This window comes from Tympanuchus pallidicinctus, unplaced genomic scaffold (assembly GCF_026119805.1).
Source record: "Tympanuchus pallidicinctus isolate F22 unplaced genomic scaffold, pur_lepc_1.0 scaffold11, whole genome shotgun sequence".
In the NCBI taxonomy this organism is placed as follows: domain Eukaryota; kingdom Metazoa; phylum Chordata; class Aves; order Galliformes; family Phasianidae; genus Tympanuchus; species Tympanuchus pallidicinctus.
The window spans coordinates 17,261,958-17,282,835 of NW_026294627.1; the positions used below are offsets into that span (position 1 = coordinate 17,261,958).

Below are 20,878 nucleotides of genomic sequence, written 5' to 3' on the forward strand. Positions count from 1 at the left end.
AGGGACAGTTCTTATCCCATGGACCTCATCGCCTGCTCAGATCTCCCTTAGAGCAAAGATTCCTTTGTTTACAGAGTGGGCTCCCACCAGAAGTAACAAAAGGCATCACTGTGTCTTCTAGAAATCTGTTCTGCCTTTGTAGAAGAAAGAAGTGATCACATCTTAAGTGTGCACAGGTCTTCTCATATCATATAATGTGGAGAAAAAGGCCATTTCATACGAGTTTAAATGTCTCAGGGTATCACATCAGCCCACAATCTCCTCTGCCAGCCAACTTTCACCACCACTGCCTGGGCTGCAAGCAGGGCACGGGGAAGGCACAGAGCAGCACTGACCAAAGCAATGGCAAATTGTTCTACAACTGTGATATCCAAAAATCCAATCACGCCTCTTTACCATACTTAGAAAAGCCCTCTCTTACCAGAGAAAAACACCCACTCGCTTCACAGTCATGCCTTGTTCATAGCATTGCTTTCTGCCAGTACGTACATTTGTGAGCAACTATTTAGATGGATATTAACACTACTAATTGATTATCTTTGTTACTTCTGGCCAACAGTCCTACTTATCCTAGTGCATAAGTGACATCTCAGGACTGATGTTGAGTTTTACAAGCCCTGCTTGGCTGAGCTATCTGCACATCCTCAAAAGCTGCATCAGCAACAAGCTTATCCTCAGTCACTTGTAGTTCACAGGTATCACCTGTATCACAGGTAGTTAACCTTGTACAGAGCAGTGTTAAACTAGAAGTGCTGGAACATGCATTGTGAACTGCTGTCCAGTGGAGCCTGACAATCCTGCTCCCCTCTAGCTCAGTAAGAACAATTGACAACCAGGTAACAGTCTGGCAGCTTTCCATAACCTGCAGTTCCTTGTGGCAGGACTTCTGCCACATGTAGAAAGTGGGGAACTGCAAAAGCTAATTAACATTGCCAAAATTAGCATTTTTCCAGTAGAAAGGTCTCCTACAGCAACGCTCATGGCAGACTTCATACACTGCAGGCACTAGCATGACTGCTTATGCTCAGTTTAACTGAAAAACCCAAGCCCTGTGGTCACATTTAATGGAAGTAGTAGCATTTTTACTTCCAAATCCTGGACGCTGGAGGATTCTCCTAAAGCACACAAATAGACAAGGCCTTTCCATTTGTTCTCTATTCATGCAATCCCTATAGAGAAGAGAAAAGACTCCCGGCTATTTGTCAGTAACAAATGCATTGAACAAAGCATGTTTAGAAAACAGCTCTAAAAGCTCTGTAGGCACCACATTGTTTTAGCAAGCTCCAACAATGTCAGGTCGTCACTAAAGAAATATGCAGCCCTGCTGGCAAGTACAGCTCAATAAAATTGAGCTGACAAACAATTAACCTGGAAATACTACTGTCCAATAAAGGGAGTTTAACAACATATCCAGTTACTGTGCAAACCCAGAACAGATTTCACTAAACACACTGCACTGATATGAAGAAAACTGAAATCAAGACACAAGCCACCTGCTACAAGTGATGGCGATGTGAAATTCACAGTGCTATCCTCAGTTCTAAAGCCATTATTTCTAAGTGCCATTGAAACTATCAGAATTGTTACTTCTTCATTGACAAGTAGGGGAGGTAGTAGAAGTAAATACTATCTGTTCCTTCAAAAGTGCATCTGAATCAACTCCATTCTCACTCAAACTCCATAAAGAATAACCACAAAAAAAACTTCACTTCTTGTTCACGTTTCCCTGGAAAGAGCAAAGAAAAGCAGTGGAAGAAAAAAGTAGGAAAAAAAAAGTAGAAAAAGTAGAAAAGCAGAGTCAAAAGTGAATACATCTTGCTGAAGACGGGCCAATATTTATTCAACAAATGTGGGAAAGCAGATTTGTTTGCATCAAGTCGGTCTGCTTTTTAACTTTAAGGTCTGGTGTATGGAAGTTGCTTAAATTGCGAATTTATGCAAAGGGAGAAAGAGATCCAGTTTCATTCCCATGCTGTGTTGCTACTGCTGATACATGAAATTCACCACGATGCTGGGAGAAAACAAACAAACAAAAAAAACTCCTTCCTTCAGGATGCCAAAGAGCTGAGCATGCAGCAGGTGAAGGGGCATCACAGCTATCTCACAGCTGTTCTTCCCATCTGGACATCGTGTCCAGGCTACATTCACCAATTTAACTGTCCCAGGGACCTGGGGAGGAGCACCCCACTAAGATTGAAGATGCTGACATTTCAAATACATTGGCACAAATTAGCAACACATCACCAACACCAGGCAAGTATGGAGAGCATTCCAATGGCTAAAGCACTCCTTCCATAATGGTATCCAAATCTTTCTGCACTGTGATAGATTTCAGTATCCGCTACTGCTGCACTGCAGAAGAATTAATTGTTTGTTATATTTTATCATAAATCAGCATTTCTTACCAGTTGAACACAATATCTACCTAGAACTAAAAAAGCTAGAAGAGAATTAGTTAAACTAACAATAGCATTTTACCATTTGCATCATTTGGAATTTGACAATATATTCATTCTTCGAAGGACTCCAAGATGCTTTACCACTAAACAATCTACTCATACAACAACAGAAAAGATTTCCAAATGTAATACAAATACCACTACAAATGGTTATTTTGTCTGAAACTTATAAGCTAAATACAGGTAGTTTCATGCAGAAAGCACTTACATAAAGCACTTTTTAGAGAAAAAGGAAAGCCAATTTAGAGCCTAAGTGCAGATAAATAACACTAACTGGGTTATCTGCATTAGTTGGTCAATACTAATTGGCTTCTGCTACCAGCAACTTGTATTTCAGTAGCACCAGTGGAAATCTTCCCACACATTCCAAAATAGCACAAACTGCTCTTTATCAGTAATGCAAGTGGCTTCTATAGTGCCTGCATATAACCTAATGCTTGGTTCCATACAACTGAAATTAAAAAGGAACAAAGACTGTGGTCACAACTTTGTCACAGCAAGCACCTTGTAAGTAAACTAATGGAACAGCCTGGGACTCCAGCTAAGTGGCCTGTTAAACACTAGTCTTGCTGTGTTATGACTAGCAGCCTTGTTGCAGCTTTCAGCACTAAGTTCTGTGCAGCAATACCTCTGCCTTAGGAATTAAGAAATTCCTTCTCAAAGATTTGCTCAAGTTTTAAGATGTTGCACAGCTCAGAAGTGGAAACCAATTACCTCTCGCTCACTTTTCTAGCAAGATTCAAGCTGTGGTAGCACAGCTCTCCAAACAATGGATTTTGTGGATATTGGTGCATTTTGAGGGGTCTTCTTAATAGATTAAGCCATCTAATCCTCTTCTGATGAAAAGTTTTCCAACAAGACTTCTCGATCCACTAAATGCGTGGAATAGAATTTTGCTCTTAGTGGTGTCTGTGCCTGCTCTCCTACAAGTCACACACCAAGGCTGAACCTCGAGTCCTGCCTCAGATGTGCTCAGAATTGCACCAAAAGGCACTACTGAGAGTGAAATACAGGAACACTGCAGAAAGCAGTTATCAAAACACTTGTAACGTTCAGGTGTTTGGGATTTCTTTTTTTAAATTTAGAGTTTTAAGTGACTTTGAATTAATTTCAGTGCTGCTTTGTTTCTTGGATAAAGAAGGCAGGAGAAATTCTGTTTATAAAAAATAAAAAATAGCTGTTTTTAATGCCAACATCAAGATATTTGCAACAAATGAGTGACTTAGACCACTCCACTGGTGGTACTTACCACATGCATTGGAAGAATGTTTCAGTACAGTACTCAGTATAAGCTAATGAACTCAGAGCCAATTCCCATATTAGTAAGGAATACCAAGGAATTCTACTTCAGCGAAAAGTGGTCCTGAAGAACATTCTCACTTTGTTAAGCAAAATAAACCAGTCTCCTGCACACCAGTGAGGATATGTTAAGTAGATATTTATGCCATTACCTCATACATCTCAGAAATATTGACACAATTCAGCTGCTATCATCACGCCCCATCTTCACCCTCTGTTTTTACAAGGCACTACTCAAGTTTGCTTTCAAACTGTGAAATAAAGACTTCTGAGTCATCTCCCTCACTGTTAAGAAAATCAATCACATTATAAACCAAAAATAAGGTACTGTCATTGAAACAGGCAGACCATCAAACTCAGCAAAAAATGTTTCAAGTCAGAACTGCCAGCCCAGCTGCCACTCTTGCTATAGCTCTTTTCACACCACAATGATCTGCTGTAATTGGGTAGAAACCAGCCTAATCAGTCACTGCTCAGTCACTCCAGGTACAGGTTGGAAATAATGATTCATATTATTCTGTTCTTCACACCTGGATTACAGAGAAGAGAAAGTATGTTAAATAAGTACAAAGAAAGAAAGCCTTTTCCCATAGCCTGTTGAGAAGAATGGAGGAAAAAAAGCATGCTGGTGTCTCTGCAGACAGTGTGAGATAGGTGACCAGACTTCTGCAGCCAACGATGTTTTAGGCTTGTGACAGCTGCTGGTAGACTTTCATCCATCAGTGCTCAGTGCCTGAGATTACAGATTACAACCACTGCCTTTAGGAGCATAGAGCTCCATACAGAAAGGCTGCAGGTTTTCAGAATGTGGACTTGTTTCACTTCATATTAAACTTAAAATTTATACACAGAAATAGCCATATTAAATAAACAGACACATACCTAAGTTGTGTATATTGAACAAGTCCAAACAGCTACTAACTAGCTTTCATAAGTGCAAGAATGCAACACTGGAGCTAAGGGTATGTTGGACAGTAATTACTTTTGTTCCCCTTCTGCATACTTCAGAGCTTCTAAAATCTTTCTGTTGAAAAATGGAACGCTATTTACCTTTTATTAGAAGGTTAACAAAGTTACACATGGGCACAGATTTTCAAATGGAACACAGTTAACAGGGAAAACACAGAGGGTGTTTCTACAGAAGGAGTTACTGCTGCTACAGTGCAAAGTAAAATGGTGATACATGTAAGGAACCAAACTAAGTCAGGCACACAACATATAAAAAGTTGTGCCACTGAGTTTTAAAATACCTTCTGATAAAGTCTGAAATGTGCAATGAAATATCCAACCATCACTCCTCAAATTTTCACAACCTCACTTACTCACACCATTAAGTTGAGGGAGAGAAAGAAAGGATTGAAAAAAATTCCTCCTTCTGCATCCTCACACTTTAATACATTACAGTGTCCTCCTGCTTTGCCATCCGCTTTATCTCTGCATTAGTACTGCATAGAATTTCTAAGCTGTACTCAGGAATTTCCTGTTTTGCATAACTTGCCCAAAATCAGAAATAGGGATAGACATAGACACACAGATATATACATCACTTTCCTTTTTCTCCCACAAAACAAGTAAACAAGCAAAAAAAAAAAAAAAAAAAAAAAAAAACCATAGGAGTTCACTTTTAACACTGCCTCTCTCCTGGAAGAGAGAGCAAGAAAAAAAGCATATTTGTGATGAATTAGAACACTTTCAACTCGAAGAAAATCCAGCTCTGTTTCCTGCTCTGTTTTGCTCAGCTTTGAGCAAACTATTCCATATAATGCCTCAAGGTTTGGAAAGCTTCCTATGAGCATTCACAAGTTCACACTGTGAATGCTTGACAACTACCAAAAACTGACAGTCAGAAGTCACACAATGCTAAAAGAAAGCTTCCCCATCTCCTTGGGTTTAATTCTGTAAGCCCTCATATACAGATGTTTATCTGCTTACACAGCACTCCACACTGTGGCACACTGACATTTCATACACATCCTCAATTCCAGTGGCACTGAGAAATCCAGAAGCTGGACACAGTAAGCAAGAGTCCACAGGCAATAAATACAGGACTTGTACTGAAGAGAAGAAGCAATATACACGAGCAAGTAACCACTCACACTGCACAAAAGACACCCTTTGAACCACAAGAGGTACAAGGATACATCACCTTTCCTTTGTTTCCACTGAGCTGAGGGGAGAAATCTAACTCCACAGTGAAAGGCTGTCATCCTTTAAAAAATTGCTGGGAAGAGGTCAAAGCTTCCTTCGTAACCAGCAAGCAATTACAAAGTGGAATCTGTTCCTAAGTGAAGCAGAGGAGCTAATATTGCTAATTAGGCAACGCAAACATCTCTGCTTTCCCCATCATGCTACCTCTTATTGTCCTACCCTTACTTACACCAGTACTCCTCCTGGATCAAGCCGCCCAAGTTTGGAGGCCAACCAGTGTGAAGTCAGTTCCAACAGCTATTGAAATGCCCCTTAGGTGCCAGAGGATGGCATCTGGACTGCAAACTGGACACAGCTTGCTCAAGCATTGGCATCAAGGCCAGCAAGAAGTAATTCTTAGTAACATAGTTACACCCTATATTTCCATAGTTCAACCAGATCAAAACTGAATACCTTCAGAAAAACCTGAACTACGTGTTAACCATAGAATCATAGAATGACCTGGGTTGAAAAGTACCACAATAATCATCTAGTTCCAACCCCCTGCTATGTGCAGGGTCACAACCACCAGACCAGGCTGCCCAGAGCCACATCCAGCCTGGCCTTGAATACCTCCAGGGCTGGGGCATCCACAACCTCCTTGGGTAACCTGTTCCAGTGCATCACCACCCTCTGTGTGAAAAAATTCCTCTTGATACCTAACCCAAACCTCCCCTGTCTCAATTTAAGACCATTCCCCCTTGTCCTATCACTACCCACCCTCATAAACAGCCATTAAGCCAATCTTCATCCCCTCATTTTTTACTGTGAAGTAGGAAAAATACAAATACTCTACCCCTAAAAGGCATCAAACTCATACAATATTTAAGAAAGAAAAAAGTGAAAAAACATTTGATGGTGTTGTCCACGTACAAAAAACAAGACACAATGAAAATCTATAACTGTAACTCCTCCTAAGCCATAGGCTTTTGTAGGCTAGCATATTATAAGTAAAAGTTGTTTAGAAAATCATGTGCAAGTCACTGCACTACACAGACCAGCAATCTTTGAGATAATATTCTTCAAATTGCCTTTGATCATATACATGCAATAAAACAGCCAGTAAAAACCATCATTTCAACAGGATATAAAATTCTTTTGTATTTTCACAAAGGCACTCATTGTATAAACCATTCCCTGAACAATGACCCAAACATCTGCACCAACGGACGCCTGCTAAATAACACTCCTTGCTCATGACAGCAGCCATCTGCTCACCTCGCTAACCAAACAGCACTGTTTTTGTGCACCTTGCACATCCTCACACCCCTGTGGCAGTGGTTGTTTCTCACCATTCTAACCCACAACAGCACGGCGTTCATCACACCGACACTTAAACACACTTACACTGGAAGGGCTCCGACTGCCAATGACAATTCCCACTGGTCTTTGTTACAAACACAACTGGACCACAGCCTCAAATGCACAGAAATGGGATTTGTAAACTTTTCAGCTATTCCTGCCCCGTTAAGACTTGCTTTTGCCTTCCTTCCAATTTGTTACACTTAGTCTAAGTTATCCTTGAGTCTGAGCATCACTCATTTTGAAGAGTACACTGCATGGAGTTTGTACAGCCAGCTTCACCCAAACCTCACGCTACATTTCTACAGGTCACTTGCCGTACCTAAGAACCAGATCCTGCCATTCCAAAACCCACCCGAGCAGCTCCGCGGGCTCAGCGCTCTGATCGCACGCGCAGAGCTGCGCCCCGCCGGACCGCGCGGCGCTGGCAGGGAGGGGCGGCGGATCCTTCCGTGCCCACGGCAGCCGCCCGCGCAGGAAGAAGCGGGGAGCTCCGTACCTGACCCAGTTGTCGCGGAACTTGCTCTGCTGGGGCTGGTTCACGTAAATGGTGCGGGCTGGCGCCTCGTCCAGATCCGCCGAAGACGTGGCTCCGGACATCTCATCATCCGCCTTCTTGTATCCCGTGGGGGAACACACCGGTCCTGCGGGAGAGCGGGGCGGTCAGCGCGGGGCCACCGTCCGTCCGTCCATCCATCCATCCATCCATCCATCCATCCATCCATCCCGCCCGCCTGCCCGCCCGCTCCGCCGCACCCACCGCAGCCTCGGTACCCCGGGCCGGCAGCTCCCGCCGGGGCCGCGCCTGAGGGAGGAGAAAGGCCGGGCCGAGCCGCGGCTTCGCCCGCGGGAGCACCTCCCCGCCGGTTACCACGGCGGCGGCTGATAAATAATGCAGGGCCGGGGAGGGGGCACGGGCCCGCAGCAGCCAGCTGGCAGCGGTGCGGCCCGCCAGCCTCGAACAGCGGGAGGGGCCCCGCCCCGCGGCCGCTCTTCGCCCCGGGATCCGGCCCCGCAACCCCGCGGCTGCTGGAGACCGCCAGGCACCGGCGCGGGGCCAACCCACGGGCGGGAGGCACGGGCACACCACCGCTCCGGGCCTCGGTGCTGCCCATCTGCAGCATCTGCCCATCTGCCCCTGCCCGGCGTAGCCCAAGGCAAAGAACCACGCACACGGACCTCGCTGAGGCCCACGGAGGTGGGAGAAGTTCACCCACAGCTTCTTCCCCCAAGTGACACCACAGACAGACCACTGGCCAGAGGGCTCCTTCCCCAGCACCACACCTCGACTTGGACTGAAGAGACCCAAAGCTTTACGCTCACGGTTTCAAAGATGAGTTCTTAGACTTGAAAATAATTTAACTCCAACTTGCTTACGCGAAGTGCCATTTCACTTTGCACTAAGAGAAAGCCAACACAGGTACAGGGAAAATAACTAGCTATTTCTCTGCCAAGCCTCAACATATTACTGAGGCAGGGATGTATTTCAGCTTTCCCCTTCCATTCTGAGCCATGGAGATGCTGTGTTACTTGAGCTGCAAACACTGCATAAGCAGCATAACAAGCCACAGATTTACAATCTAGCAAAGGTGGCTCTATGCACAAGAATAAGATCACAATAATCCTCTAAAAATGTTTTTGTTGTTGTTTTTTTTATAATTTTTCTAAGATACAATACTTATTTCTCAGTATTAATCAGTGTTAAAGCCAAATCCAGCAGCTATTTCTGATTTATGCTAGTATCAGCTGCAACAAACTGATTGGATCCAACAGTGCCTAAAAAGAACTCAGTACAGAGAGTGCCCCTGAAATTTAATTGTGTCCTTCTTAACTACAGCTTGAGGGAAAAACAGCAGCCCTACTACAGCCCTTAAGTTCCCACATACTACTGGTATATGCCTTGTCTTTGTGTGTGTGTATGTAAGAACTAAACCAGTCTAGGCTGATATTCCATTCCTCCACCCCAGCCTTTCCAAACTATTGATAATTTTATTGTCACGGCAAACTGGCTCTACAACCTCTAAACTTTAAGCACTAGAGGGCAACATTACCCCTTGTTTTTACAACATGCCAGTACCAAAAAAAAATTCACAGTTCTCATACCTGGCCAATGAAGCCACTGTGTAATTAAATTAATATGCTTTCAACAATACCATCTCTTGCCCAACACAAGTGTTGCACGTTGTAAATTCATATTTTGGATACATTAAACTGAACCTTGTGAGGCCTAATGAATTGATTGCCTTTACTTACATCTGACACTAACTCAGACAGCAAAAATAAGCTGTATGTGCGTACTTCATGAACAAATACCTGAAATAAAATATGTAAGACTGTGTATCATGCAAGATAATGCCATTATAATACTGCATCAGGTTACTCAGTCTGAAGAAACTTGCCACAACACAAAGGATTACTCAATCTTCCTGAACATTTTACTCTGCAGAAAAACAGAGCTAAGAGCAGTACTGGAGACTTGCTGTTCTTTCCCATTGATTCTGTGTTGTGTAACTGAGTGGAGATCAAAGGGCAGTACCCTTAAGAGCATTAAGTGCAAGGAAGCAGCTTTCATCTGTTTTCCTTGTCAAGCTCCTGAACAGAAGCAAAACTATAATTGTGCAAGCATACAATTAAAAACATTTTCCCTCCCCCTGATGACATTACTTGTTACAAACAAGTTTTTTTTCCATCTCACTCCCCCTGACTCTTGAAATCTTCCTGTTCACCAGTTTTCTTCACTATCAACTATCACAAAGCTGTGCTGTAACTTTTAGGAATAACTGACAGATGATCAAATTCAAAGGCACTTAGGTTTACTTCACATACTGTTTTCCTGACCATTCTACTGCCAGAGAGATGCTCCAAAGACAAATTCATAAACCTCATTCTTTCGGTATAGCAGAAGACTTCAAAGCCAGCTTGTGAGCTTGTATAAGCAGCTGTGCTAAGAGGGTTTGCATTTTTGAAAGTGGTTCAAATCAGCTGCTTCAATTCTTAGTGGAATAAGCCTCATTTTGGAAGATTACCCACTAATCCTGCCCAGCGTGAATGCCTTCCACCTCCCTCCCCTGTTTCTAAGCAGATCATGGCCAGAAGCCTGCAGATAGTGACCTATGTACTGGCTGTACAAGCTTTCATTCCTCACATTCAGAAAGATTAAGGAGCCCTAAGCTTCTGAAGGGTTCCTGGTGAACAGCAGTGCCAGAAGCAACACCACCTTCAGAGGGCATCTTCCTCAAGGGAACCAGACCATGCACAGACTCGCTTCAAAAAGGTGAAAACAAGTTCACTTCTGTTCACTGGTTGAGAAAAGGTGTGGATACAGACCATGCAGGTTTGATCAGCTTCTACAGGGGTGCAGCTCTTTTTCAGCAATGTTTACTTCTTTGTATCCAAAGTCATCAAGTTCATTAATTTTGCTTCAGGGCTGACCAACTTAGCACTCAGGGAAGATTTTTGTCCCGTGGGATCTACATTTTCTTTTATTTCTTCATGATCTTGCAGCACTGCAACCCAATTTATATGGGGGAAAAACTAGAGCAGAACACATTAATGGTAGAACATTGACCATCACAGCCTGTTTAGTTGGTATGGTTAACTACAGAAGGTTTTGGATATTCTCATTACATTGATCCTAAACGTTCATATCATTTTGCATTTGCATCCTGAATACAAAACAGTTTACATCTGTCTGTGTGTAATCTGTCAAGTCAACTTGATAGAAAGAAGCAGATTCTGCAAGAATAATCCAGTATTACTTCAGCATTTAAACACTGCTACTCTTTTCACTGCTTGAGCACTTCAGCTCAACTAGTTACTCTTGAGTTCCTCTGTCAGTCCTCCCAGTCATCCTGCCAGTTCTTCCCCATCCAGAAATCATGGAAATCCATTCCCAGTGTCACCACATTGCTCTCAGCCTGTAAGTGTGCAATTCATGGAAAAGAGAAAGAAGAATTTTAGTACTTGGCCAAAAGTTGTCATTGACCAAAATCAAAATATGCCATTAAGTGATTATTCCCACTTCTATTCAGGAAATAAACCTTGATGGAGTCTTGATCTATTTATGTAAAGCAGAAATCACAAAAGGTAAATTAAAGAATCAACCAAACAAAAAAAACATTATGAGATACTAGTGAGCCAGACTCCCCACAGGTACATGTGAAGGTACCAAAGAGCTACTAAAGCACCATGATTATCCAGGAAAACACTCATTATTTGTCACTGTTAACAGAACTGAGATCTCAGTGGAATTTGAACAGTGCCTAATACATCTGGCCTCAATATTGAGACCTAAGGCACCTAAAGCAGAAGTCTAATATTATTTCCCACTGTGCTTTCAGAGTTCCACAAGGAAGAGAAGAGTTTTAAACACCCTTTCGTAAAGCATGGTTTTTAAAGCTCTTATTTCACACTATGTAATAAATTTTCTAAAAAAAATAAGGGCTAAAGACTGACAAAATACCAAAAAAACCTTATTTTATAGTTTTCTCTCATCATTAGGACATCATGCCTGATTTATCCAGACAACTTCACACAGCAGTTGTTATCATTTGAAAAACAGTTCAGTAAAACGTAATAATCTTGCTTCACTGGACCTGCAAATGTGGTCTTTTCCACACATATCTATCTCCTTAATGTCTGCTCATTATTAATTGCAACTTCTCTGAGTAAATAAAGTGTTCTGAATTTGGCAGTTTGTTTCTTTGATTTATTATTATTTTTTTTAATACATAGATAAGTCACTTATGAAGCTTGCCAACCATCACAGGTCACAAGAGAACTCACTACAACGCACTTGCTTTCCCTTGAAGTAGATCATTGTTACTACCTGTGTCTTCCATCTTGGAGAGGTGCCTGATTGCTTTACTAATACGTTCCATTTTTAAGAAAACGTGTTAACAGAGTAATGGAGCACTCCATCGAGTGCTTGTAACAGAATCACAAACTATGAGGAACAGCAGGTTTGCAATGGCATTTACCAGAAAGTCTTCACTGAGTCAGCATTACTTAAGTTCCAAACCTAAGTGTGACAGCTAAGAATAATCTTACGGCTTTCGCACACACTGCAGGACTAGGATCTAGTAAATGAAAACACTGAACTAAAGAAACTGATCCTGCTTGAGCAGAGTTGGACTACAGGCTCCAGAGGTCCTATCTAGCCTTTGTTGCTCCATGATTCTTTGCTTTGGCAGTCACAGGCCCAACATCAAACAACCAGACGCAGCTGCTTGTGTCACCTCAAATGTATTACGTAGTGGTTTTCAATTTAGAGACAGCTGAAACACACTTTTTCTCCAAGAAAAATAAATAAAATAAATAAAAGGAAACAATCTTACCAAGAGCCTCCAACAGAATATGAAGTGGTACTGTTACAGGCTAAGCCTCAGAGAAAGGAGATGCAAATTGAATATCTGAATCTGTAAGACATATTTCAAGAGGTGTCAGATAGGTTGGGATTTTGCTTGCAGTGAAATGAAATTGGTTCTTCACAAGCCATTCCAGGCTCTGAGTTACCATCACTTTCTTGATGCACTTCTCTTTTGCACGGTTAGTTTCACAAACTATTCACTGAGTGCTAAAGATGACACCAAATGAGAAGTTCTGTAGCTGACAATTGTCCACAACCTCTTACATAGCCAAGCTTCAGACTCCTTGCTGAAGCAAGTTGCTTTTATCCAAAACACACTCCTTTCTTGCACTGCTTCATAAACTCCATTCACTGTTCCACCGCAATGCACTTAACAGGGAATCTAAAAATGCTTAAAGGTAAGAGTTCAAACAGCCTGAGCACAGCACACCCTAGGAGGAGTTGTAGGGCACTTCAGCTGCCTAGTCTTCCATGAAAGCTCGATTCCTACCAGGATTGTGATCTTTTGACCATGACTTATAACCAGTTCATGTGACAACTTGATGATAAGCATTAAGGCCTTATTTTCTGAAAATGAGAAAGCTACTACAGCATTCAGTAATGTAATACTATATAGAAGAGTCTGATAAAGAAAGTTCTGAGTAACTTACAGTGGAGCCCTTTCCTTCCTAGTTCTCACCTCATCAGAAGTCATTTTAAACATGCTTCCCTTCTTTGTTATTAGAGAAGTGTTCTGTAAAATAAGGTGTGGTTAGACATTTGCAGACAAGTACCAGGGTTCATAAAAACAGCCTTGAAGTTAATATAATTGCAAATCACCACTCACTTCTCCCAGGAATTATGCAAGAGTTGCTCTACCTGAAGTTACTGTAGACACAATGACTTGGACTTGCCTAAGTTTTAATAGGCAGATATAAATCAGAGAAGCATAGGATACATTTCCACAGTTCTCCCAGGGGTGTTGCCTTGGGGTCCTACACAACTTTTGTTGAGGCCATTTAGTAAAAAGCAATCCTTTATACGTAATATAACAAAATTCCTGCAAGAATACAAATGGTGAGTAGCAAAAAGCAGAAAATCCTTGAGTATTTTAGCTTAGAACTTCACTAACACTACACTTCTGCTCCAGTACTGTCTGATCAGGCTAAAGGGTCATCTAAAGAGGCAACGGCATCAGTCCTGCCAACGTAAGGGCTATGCAGAAGCAGTTAAAGTCTTTTAGACTGGAGGCCTAACATTCAGCACTTCAGCCTAGAGCAACAAGAAGGCTGTGACAAGTTCTGCAAACTGCTGTGTGCTAGCTACAACATGTTCAGTAAATGAGGGAACATAAGTACGCAAGCTTCAGAGTATAATCAGGAAATGCTTGTTTAAGCATTTAAGGGAACAGAAAGTTTTCCCTTCATCTCCATCATTCCAAGCATTAGAAACCACACAACTGTTACACTAATAGGATAAGAGGCTCCCATCATGCAACTCTAACAAAATGGTCTATTTGTATTGTCTGCATTACATCGCAGAAATTGGGTGATTACTCCCACTCAGATTAGCAGTTCATGCAGTAAAACAGAAGCAGCATTACATACAGTTAAACAGTTCTGGGGAAGGTATTTATTTTTCCTGTCTGGTGACTGTATGAAATAGACAAGTTGGAAGTGAACTCAGTTCTGACACTAAAACTGGTAGGTATATTCTCTACATTTCTCTTAAGCTGTTTTTTTTTCAATACTTGCTTGTTCCAGCAGATTCTCATTGAGCATGCTGAATTGAGCAAAACATCAGATTAGACATTTATTCTTTAATTAATCCAAATTCCTATTTGTCAACAGCAAGAGTTATAGTGTTTAAAATTCTGCATTAGAGTCAAAAAAGCTGTGACTGCTATGGAATGGTTCTATTACAAGCTAAACTTGGAATGCTGGGGTTTAAACATTTCAGACAACCTATCTGTTCAAGTCAGAAGACAAAACCACATCTATACCTTTGAAGATTTTTTAAAGATGCACAGAAAGGATGAAAAATATTTTATGCACAGCAGAAAAATCAGATTTTAAGACAGGAATTTTCTTCAGTGCTAGATGCAGACCAACAACGAAATTGAGAATCAGATGAACACAGGGTCCCCAGAAGGATATTAAGAGTAAATAAAGCTTTAGAGACATGACAGAACATGATTGAGCAAAGGAAGCTTATTTTCTGAAATCCAAGATGCAGGCAAAGAGTTGTCATCAATCAAGTTGACCCAGGCATTGCAAAGGAAATTAAATAGCCAGCAGCTCTGTAACATCTCTGTTCTCTGCATAGCTATACAATGCAGGTAGACTAACAAAATTAACAAAGACAAAGAAGGGCACTGTTGGGCAGGGAAGTTAACCAATTTGACAATGTTCAGTATTTCAGAAGTTACTTAAAACCAAAGGGCTGTCTAAAACAGTGGACAGTGTACTGCTCTGCAAGAGAAGTTGTCATGCTGGAAAGAAGTCACCTGTCAACCTTCTTCTGTGAGACCAATTTCTTGAACAATTTCATGTAATCACTCAAAGCCAGAAGTCAGGTGAGTGGTCAGTAGTTTGGGCTTGCTTACACTGAAACTAGAGAGCTACGTGAAGCTGACAGCACGTGTCAGTCTTAAACAGACATTAATCCAGTCAAGAACATAAATAATACAGTACGAATGCTTAACACTGCCATTCAGGAAACAGTGCAAAGATTCCTGCTATAAACAGAGCTCAGTGAAGCTGAAAGAAGAGCTTGCACATACCAGTCAATCCAAGTATGACAAATTTGCTAGTTCTTAACTCCTGAAGAGTTAGAGGCAAGAAACATAGCTTGTCTTGAACAGCAGGCTCAGTCAAATAGTGAATGGAATTACATGCTGCAAGCAGAGACAGCTGGAGCCTGGATTTTGATGCATGTGACCAAATCCTGTTGAATGATGAAGCCAAGTGTTGTCACTAATGACAGAACAAATTCCTAGCAGAAAACTAGAATTCAGAATTAAGCAGCAGCAACTAGAATCAAACTACTGCAGCAATACAGCTTAGCAACAACTATATGGAGAAAACTCAGATGCATGATCACGTACAGGTAACAGATATGTCAACAGACAGAGCTCTTACTGAGGAAAAGGATAAGAAGAAAGTCCACCCAATAAAATTCTTCTATGTGAATAAGACATTAATCAAAAGAAGAAGAAAAAACAAAAAGGTAGAATAATTAGGCAAGGGAAAGGAAAAGATTGCCTGTAGTCTGAGGTAAGGCCTCTTTTTCTTTAGCTGCTTTGGATGGCAAAATAAAGGCCTGATGTTTGTTCCCTGCAACAATCTTTGTATGCAACCTTGATGAGGGCCACAAGAGGAATAACACTTTGCCTAAAATAGCTGTTCTCCATCTCCCAAGTCATTTTGTACCTGCTCACTTAATGTCAAAACCAGGCAGCTCCTGCTGATAACGCTGAGCTAATAAAGCTGCAGAAGGGACGAATGCAATCTATTCTTATTCTGCCTCTTGCTTCACAGCCACAGCTGTCAGCTAAATTCCATAGCTGCACCTGTATCACCGATAAGTTAAGAAAAGTTAGAAGAAAAACAAACTACAGACATCACATAAGCTCACATCTTTCAGTGGAAAAAACTTAACTCTGTGCAGTCACTTATTGTTATGACCACAATTTCAGAATAAACACAGTCCAGGAGCAGATCAGTGGAGCACTAATAATTGATACCAGTGTTGTTTAAGATCCTGTACTGCACTGGACAACAACGGCTTTTCTAGACCCTGGCTCTATTCCACTCATCCTTCAGTTGTTTTCCAAGCTCACTCACGTAGTTGCTAGCAGCTTGTCATCATAACCTGAGCTTCAATATTTTTTTCTAGTAGACAATACTGTGCCTGTTAATGGTCTATGGGTCTCTTGCAACAGATAAGTGAGATTTAATACCATGACAAAGAGCGAATACTTGCATCAGCAAATACCCTTCATCACCAGAAATTTAAATACATAATAAGCTCTGCAACTCCAGTAAGACAGAGGAATCTCTCAAGCTGGTGCTGAAACTCCTCAGTCCCAAGCCCAAAACGTCTTCAAGTGCAATTGGTCTTCTAAGAGCTGGTTCTAAAAATTGGCTTCTCTCAAACCTGTAGGTAATCTGAAGAGTTGAATCCAAGACCCGTACGCTCTGGGTTTCCAACAACTTAGTAAGTAATGGAAAGGCACTAAGATTGAGTTAAAGATTCTACAAGAAGTTTGTGCTGATAGTTTGAAGAACTTGATGACAACTTAAACAAACCCCATAAAAAGCACCAAAAAGGTGGCTTTGAAGGAGAATTGGTTATAAAGTCTATGTATCCTAATAGTAACAAAGAAACATTTTTTATGTTATTTCCTTTTTCCAACTTACCCAAGAGTCTGTCAGAAGCTGAAATACCAAACACTGATGCTTCTTGTTTGGCGGTTACAGAATTTTGAGGCTTTGGGGAACTCTGTTTCTGCTCATCCAATACTGCTCAGCTCATTCTTTTTCTTCTTTAAAATACCTCTGAATTGGCATGGCCTGCTGTCAGTCAAGCTCAAAAGTCATTTGTAAACATTAGAATACACTGAATGCAAACTGCCTGCATTTGAGACAGTTAGGAGAACACTGGATTTAAAGCTCCTTTAACAAAACTTGGAAGCATTTTACATGCAAGGTACCAATCAAAATGCAGATTCCACTGTGCATACACATGAAAACACGTCCTGAATCCATTCTGCGTGGACTTTCAGCCTCTTAGATGAACCTTACCAAGTTTCTTTTGAAATTTCAGTTCAAAATCTTACTATCCAATGTCATAACACCGAATCCACTGCACTTTAAAATGCTCAGAAATAATTCTACAACTTTCTTTCAGTGCCATCCTTTGCAGACCCTGGAGTGGTTATTTTTTTTCAGAAATTTGATTGCTAAAGCAAACTAAAGAGTGAACATGAGGTAGCAGAAGTTAAATCAAAAATGGATTCTGAGAGATCGAAAAAGAATAAGCATCTCTCCTCTGAATAATCTCACAAACCAAGGAAGATTCTATACCCAACAAAAGTGCTACAATGCCATGTTAGATTGCCATAACCACTAATCCTATTTGTGGGCCACACTACCAATGCAGAGCATCTATTAAGTGATTACAAAAATACCACAGAAATGGACGCAGAAATCTTCTTAGCACAACTGGCAGTCACAACTAATCTTACAAGAGAACAGTTGCAGTCTCTCCTCCTCCCACCTTTGAGGCATTTTTCTCTGTATTGATATTGGTTGAAGCTAAAAATACCTTTGGCACATTGTAACTCTATTAGTATTCTAGCACACAAGTGCTTTTCTTCTTTTTGTTATTCATCTGTTCCTAAAACAATTTACTAACGGCTTTAAGCATATCAGCTGCAAGCACAGCTGATCTTGATTTCTAAGAGAACAATTTAAAGAAGACAGAAATATTTTCCCCTTTATGCACTGCTGATTTAAAGCTATCTGTATTCTGATGCTTCTGCTAGAAGCTGCAAGGCCTGTGACGTTGGCTTCCAGCCAATGAAAGATTAGAAAGATTTACTGAATACATACTGACCTTTAGCTCTAAAGCATTCCCAAAGCTGCTGTTGTTCATTCTGTCCCCCCACAGTTCCATATAATGCACAAAAGCAGCTGCCCATTGTACAGTTACCTATGGAGATGCATCTCCTCCAGCGATGACACAAGGGCATGATGTTCATTCTGTCTTGCATCAGCTGCATGAAGACAAAAACAGCAGTAGTCCTTCAAAGATCTCTACAGCATTAGCAGGTCTCAAAGCTGATTAAAGCGATCCTCTTGGTAATCTGTGAAATACATGTTTTGCACTTTCAAATTGCTCTGCAATGGATTCTCAGGAGGAGAGTGTGCAGTCTGTGTCTGCGTATACCCACACAAGAAGACTACTGTGGCTTTCCCTGGAACATTCTAATATGTTTCAGCAAAAAGGGGAATTTGACATTGCCCTAATTCCTGCACTCGAAATAACCATCCACCTGCTACTGGGCTCTGACCCTTCCATACCAGGTTTCAAAGCACGGATTTTTTCAAGTGAAATGCTAGTAAAAAGACACAATAGAACTCAACTTGTGTTCCCTTTGGAGCTGCTATCTGCAGTGTTAGAGGTTATGAGATTGATTCATCTTTGCAGTTACAAAAAAGGAATTAGTTTTTGTTAAACTTACTTTTCGTTGCCTCTGAACAGGATGCCAGTGTTTTCTGGATCTCAAATGAAAAGGTTAATAAAAATCCATTCAGCTACTACTTCAGGTAATAAAAGTCCCTTGCCTTTAAAGAAGGAAAGTAGTTTTCCTTTCTTTCACCCATAATACCCCATAAGTCCATGCCTTTCTTTTGAGTCACATATACTTCTGTGGTCCCTATAGCAGCTTTCCAGGGTCTTTCCCTGCCCCCCTCCAGACCATTCACTTGCATTTTGGATGGGGACAAGAAAACAAAGCATCAGCATCATACTTAAAGCTTCACAGGGCAGCCCTGTGAGACGGCTAGGATTTGGCTTATTACATCATGTCTTAAGCTACCTTTCCAATACTGCATATGCCTTCCAGGACATTTCTCTGTGGAGCACCTCATGCTGATGCACGTGGAGATCTGCTCAACGTGGTGCCCGGGGGCTGCAGGGGGACAACCTGACCCACGGTGGGCCTCTCCTGGACTGCAGGGATCTGCTGCTCTGCACCTGGAGCACCTCTCATCCTCCTTCTGCACTGACCTTTGGGGCTGCTGGGCTGCTTCTCTCCTATTTCTCATCCCGTCTCCCAGCTGCTGTTGTGCAGTTTTTCCCTCTCTTCAATCTGCTCTCCCACAGGTACAACCAGAATAGCTCACGCCTCAGCTCCGCCCAGCAGCAGGTCCCTTTTGGGGCAGCTGAAGCTGGCTCTGGTATGCCACAGGGCACTGTTGGGCTCTGCTCAGGGGCCACTCCAGCAGTTCATTGCTCTGTTAGTTTTGTCTCTCCAGTACACCAACATAACACTACCCATTGCAGAGCAGAGTTTTGTTTACACCAATGCAAAACCAGATTCAGACACGAGGGGTCTGTTGGGCTGCAGGCTGGTGGAGCAGAAAGCCAGAACATCACCTGGCAAAGAGCACAGCTATGGCTGGTAAGGGATCATCAAGTAGAGGGCGTCAAATATTCATGAGCAAGACAATGACAGGAAATCACAGAGGACACTGCTAGCTACAATAAGTGTTTTTTCCTCAGGAGAGGAAGACACTCACAATTTTATTTGCTCTTATCTAGCTTTCATTAGGGAAGTGTTGCATAATACATGAGGAAAACATCTGAGAACAACGTTTGAGAACATTATCTGCTCCCTACACAGATGAATCTGTGAGCAAAACATATTGTATCTGTTTGTACTTTGCTGAGTACTTTGCTGTAGCCAGTTTTTTCTACTAAAAATGCTAAGAGCTTGCCAGCTGACTAGGGCAGCCTGCATTCTTGGTGCCCTACTATAGAGCACACAACTGACTTATCCCTACCCAAACCCGATCCAGGCCGGCAAGATGGGAAAACAGACTGCTGTGTTAGCATACCCACAGGTAGGAAAGCTCAAAGCACTGGACTGCCCAGCCCAGAAGGGTCCCAGCAGGATGCTGGCTGCTGTTTGCCCTGAGTTCCGTTTGCTCTATGCAACCTCAGAGCTACCATGGCCATTCCCAATTCCAGCATCTTATTTCAAAGGCTCAACTGCAGCTGAAATGCATTATGATGGTAACACCTGCCTGAAACTGTTCTGGATGAAGTTACAGTGCAAGTTACAGTATTTTATTTTTTAAAATGGAAAGTGGCTGTCATGGTTTTATGATTTTTGGTCATCAGTATTCCACACCATAACATCATGTTATGCACTGGGGGGTATGACTTCTGCCGAATGTTCATCCAACAGAGAAGAACTACATTTCCCCAGGTACAAAAATTGTACCTCATGCTCTCTAAAAAAGGCCATCAGATCTTTTTGAACTTGGCTGCTGATGCACAACACATGAAGTCCATCTTTGGATTTGTATGCCCGAGCTACGTTTTTTGGACAGAAGATAATAAAGGATTATATGAAAATATAATCAGACTGCTTAACTTTGCCACATCATTTCTTTTCAGAGGCAAAAAGCCTTATCTAAACTCTTGTACTGTAACCAGAAGTTTTGCAAGACTTGTCCTTGACAGATGCGGTAGGTACGACAAGTGTATGTGC

General features: G+C 41.8%; 1 protein-coding gene across 4 annotated transcripts in view; it reads right to left on the reverse strand.

Annotated features, from left to right (window-relative positions):
• Positions 1–20,878, reverse strand: part of ATP8A2 (ATPase phospholipid transporting 8A2) — a 314,861-nt gene that overhangs the window by 272,746 nt on the left and 21,237 nt on the right. Inside the window, exons 2-3 of one of the 4 annotated variants that reach the window (XM_052671191.1) lie at positions 18,310–18,463; positions 7,747–7,891 (exon numbers count right to left, since the gene is read on the reverse strand). In XM_052671191.1, coding sequence (XP_052527151.1) covers positions 7,747–7,891; positions 18,310–18,379 — 215 coding nt within the window. In that variant the 5' untranslated portion in view covers positions 18,380–18,463. Of the gene's footprint in view, positions 1–7,746; positions 7,892–8,007; positions 8,085–18,309; positions 18,464–20,878 lie in introns of those variants that run through there. The other 3 variants (XM_052671189.1, XM_052671193.1, XM_052671190.1) reach the window with 3 other exon arrangements.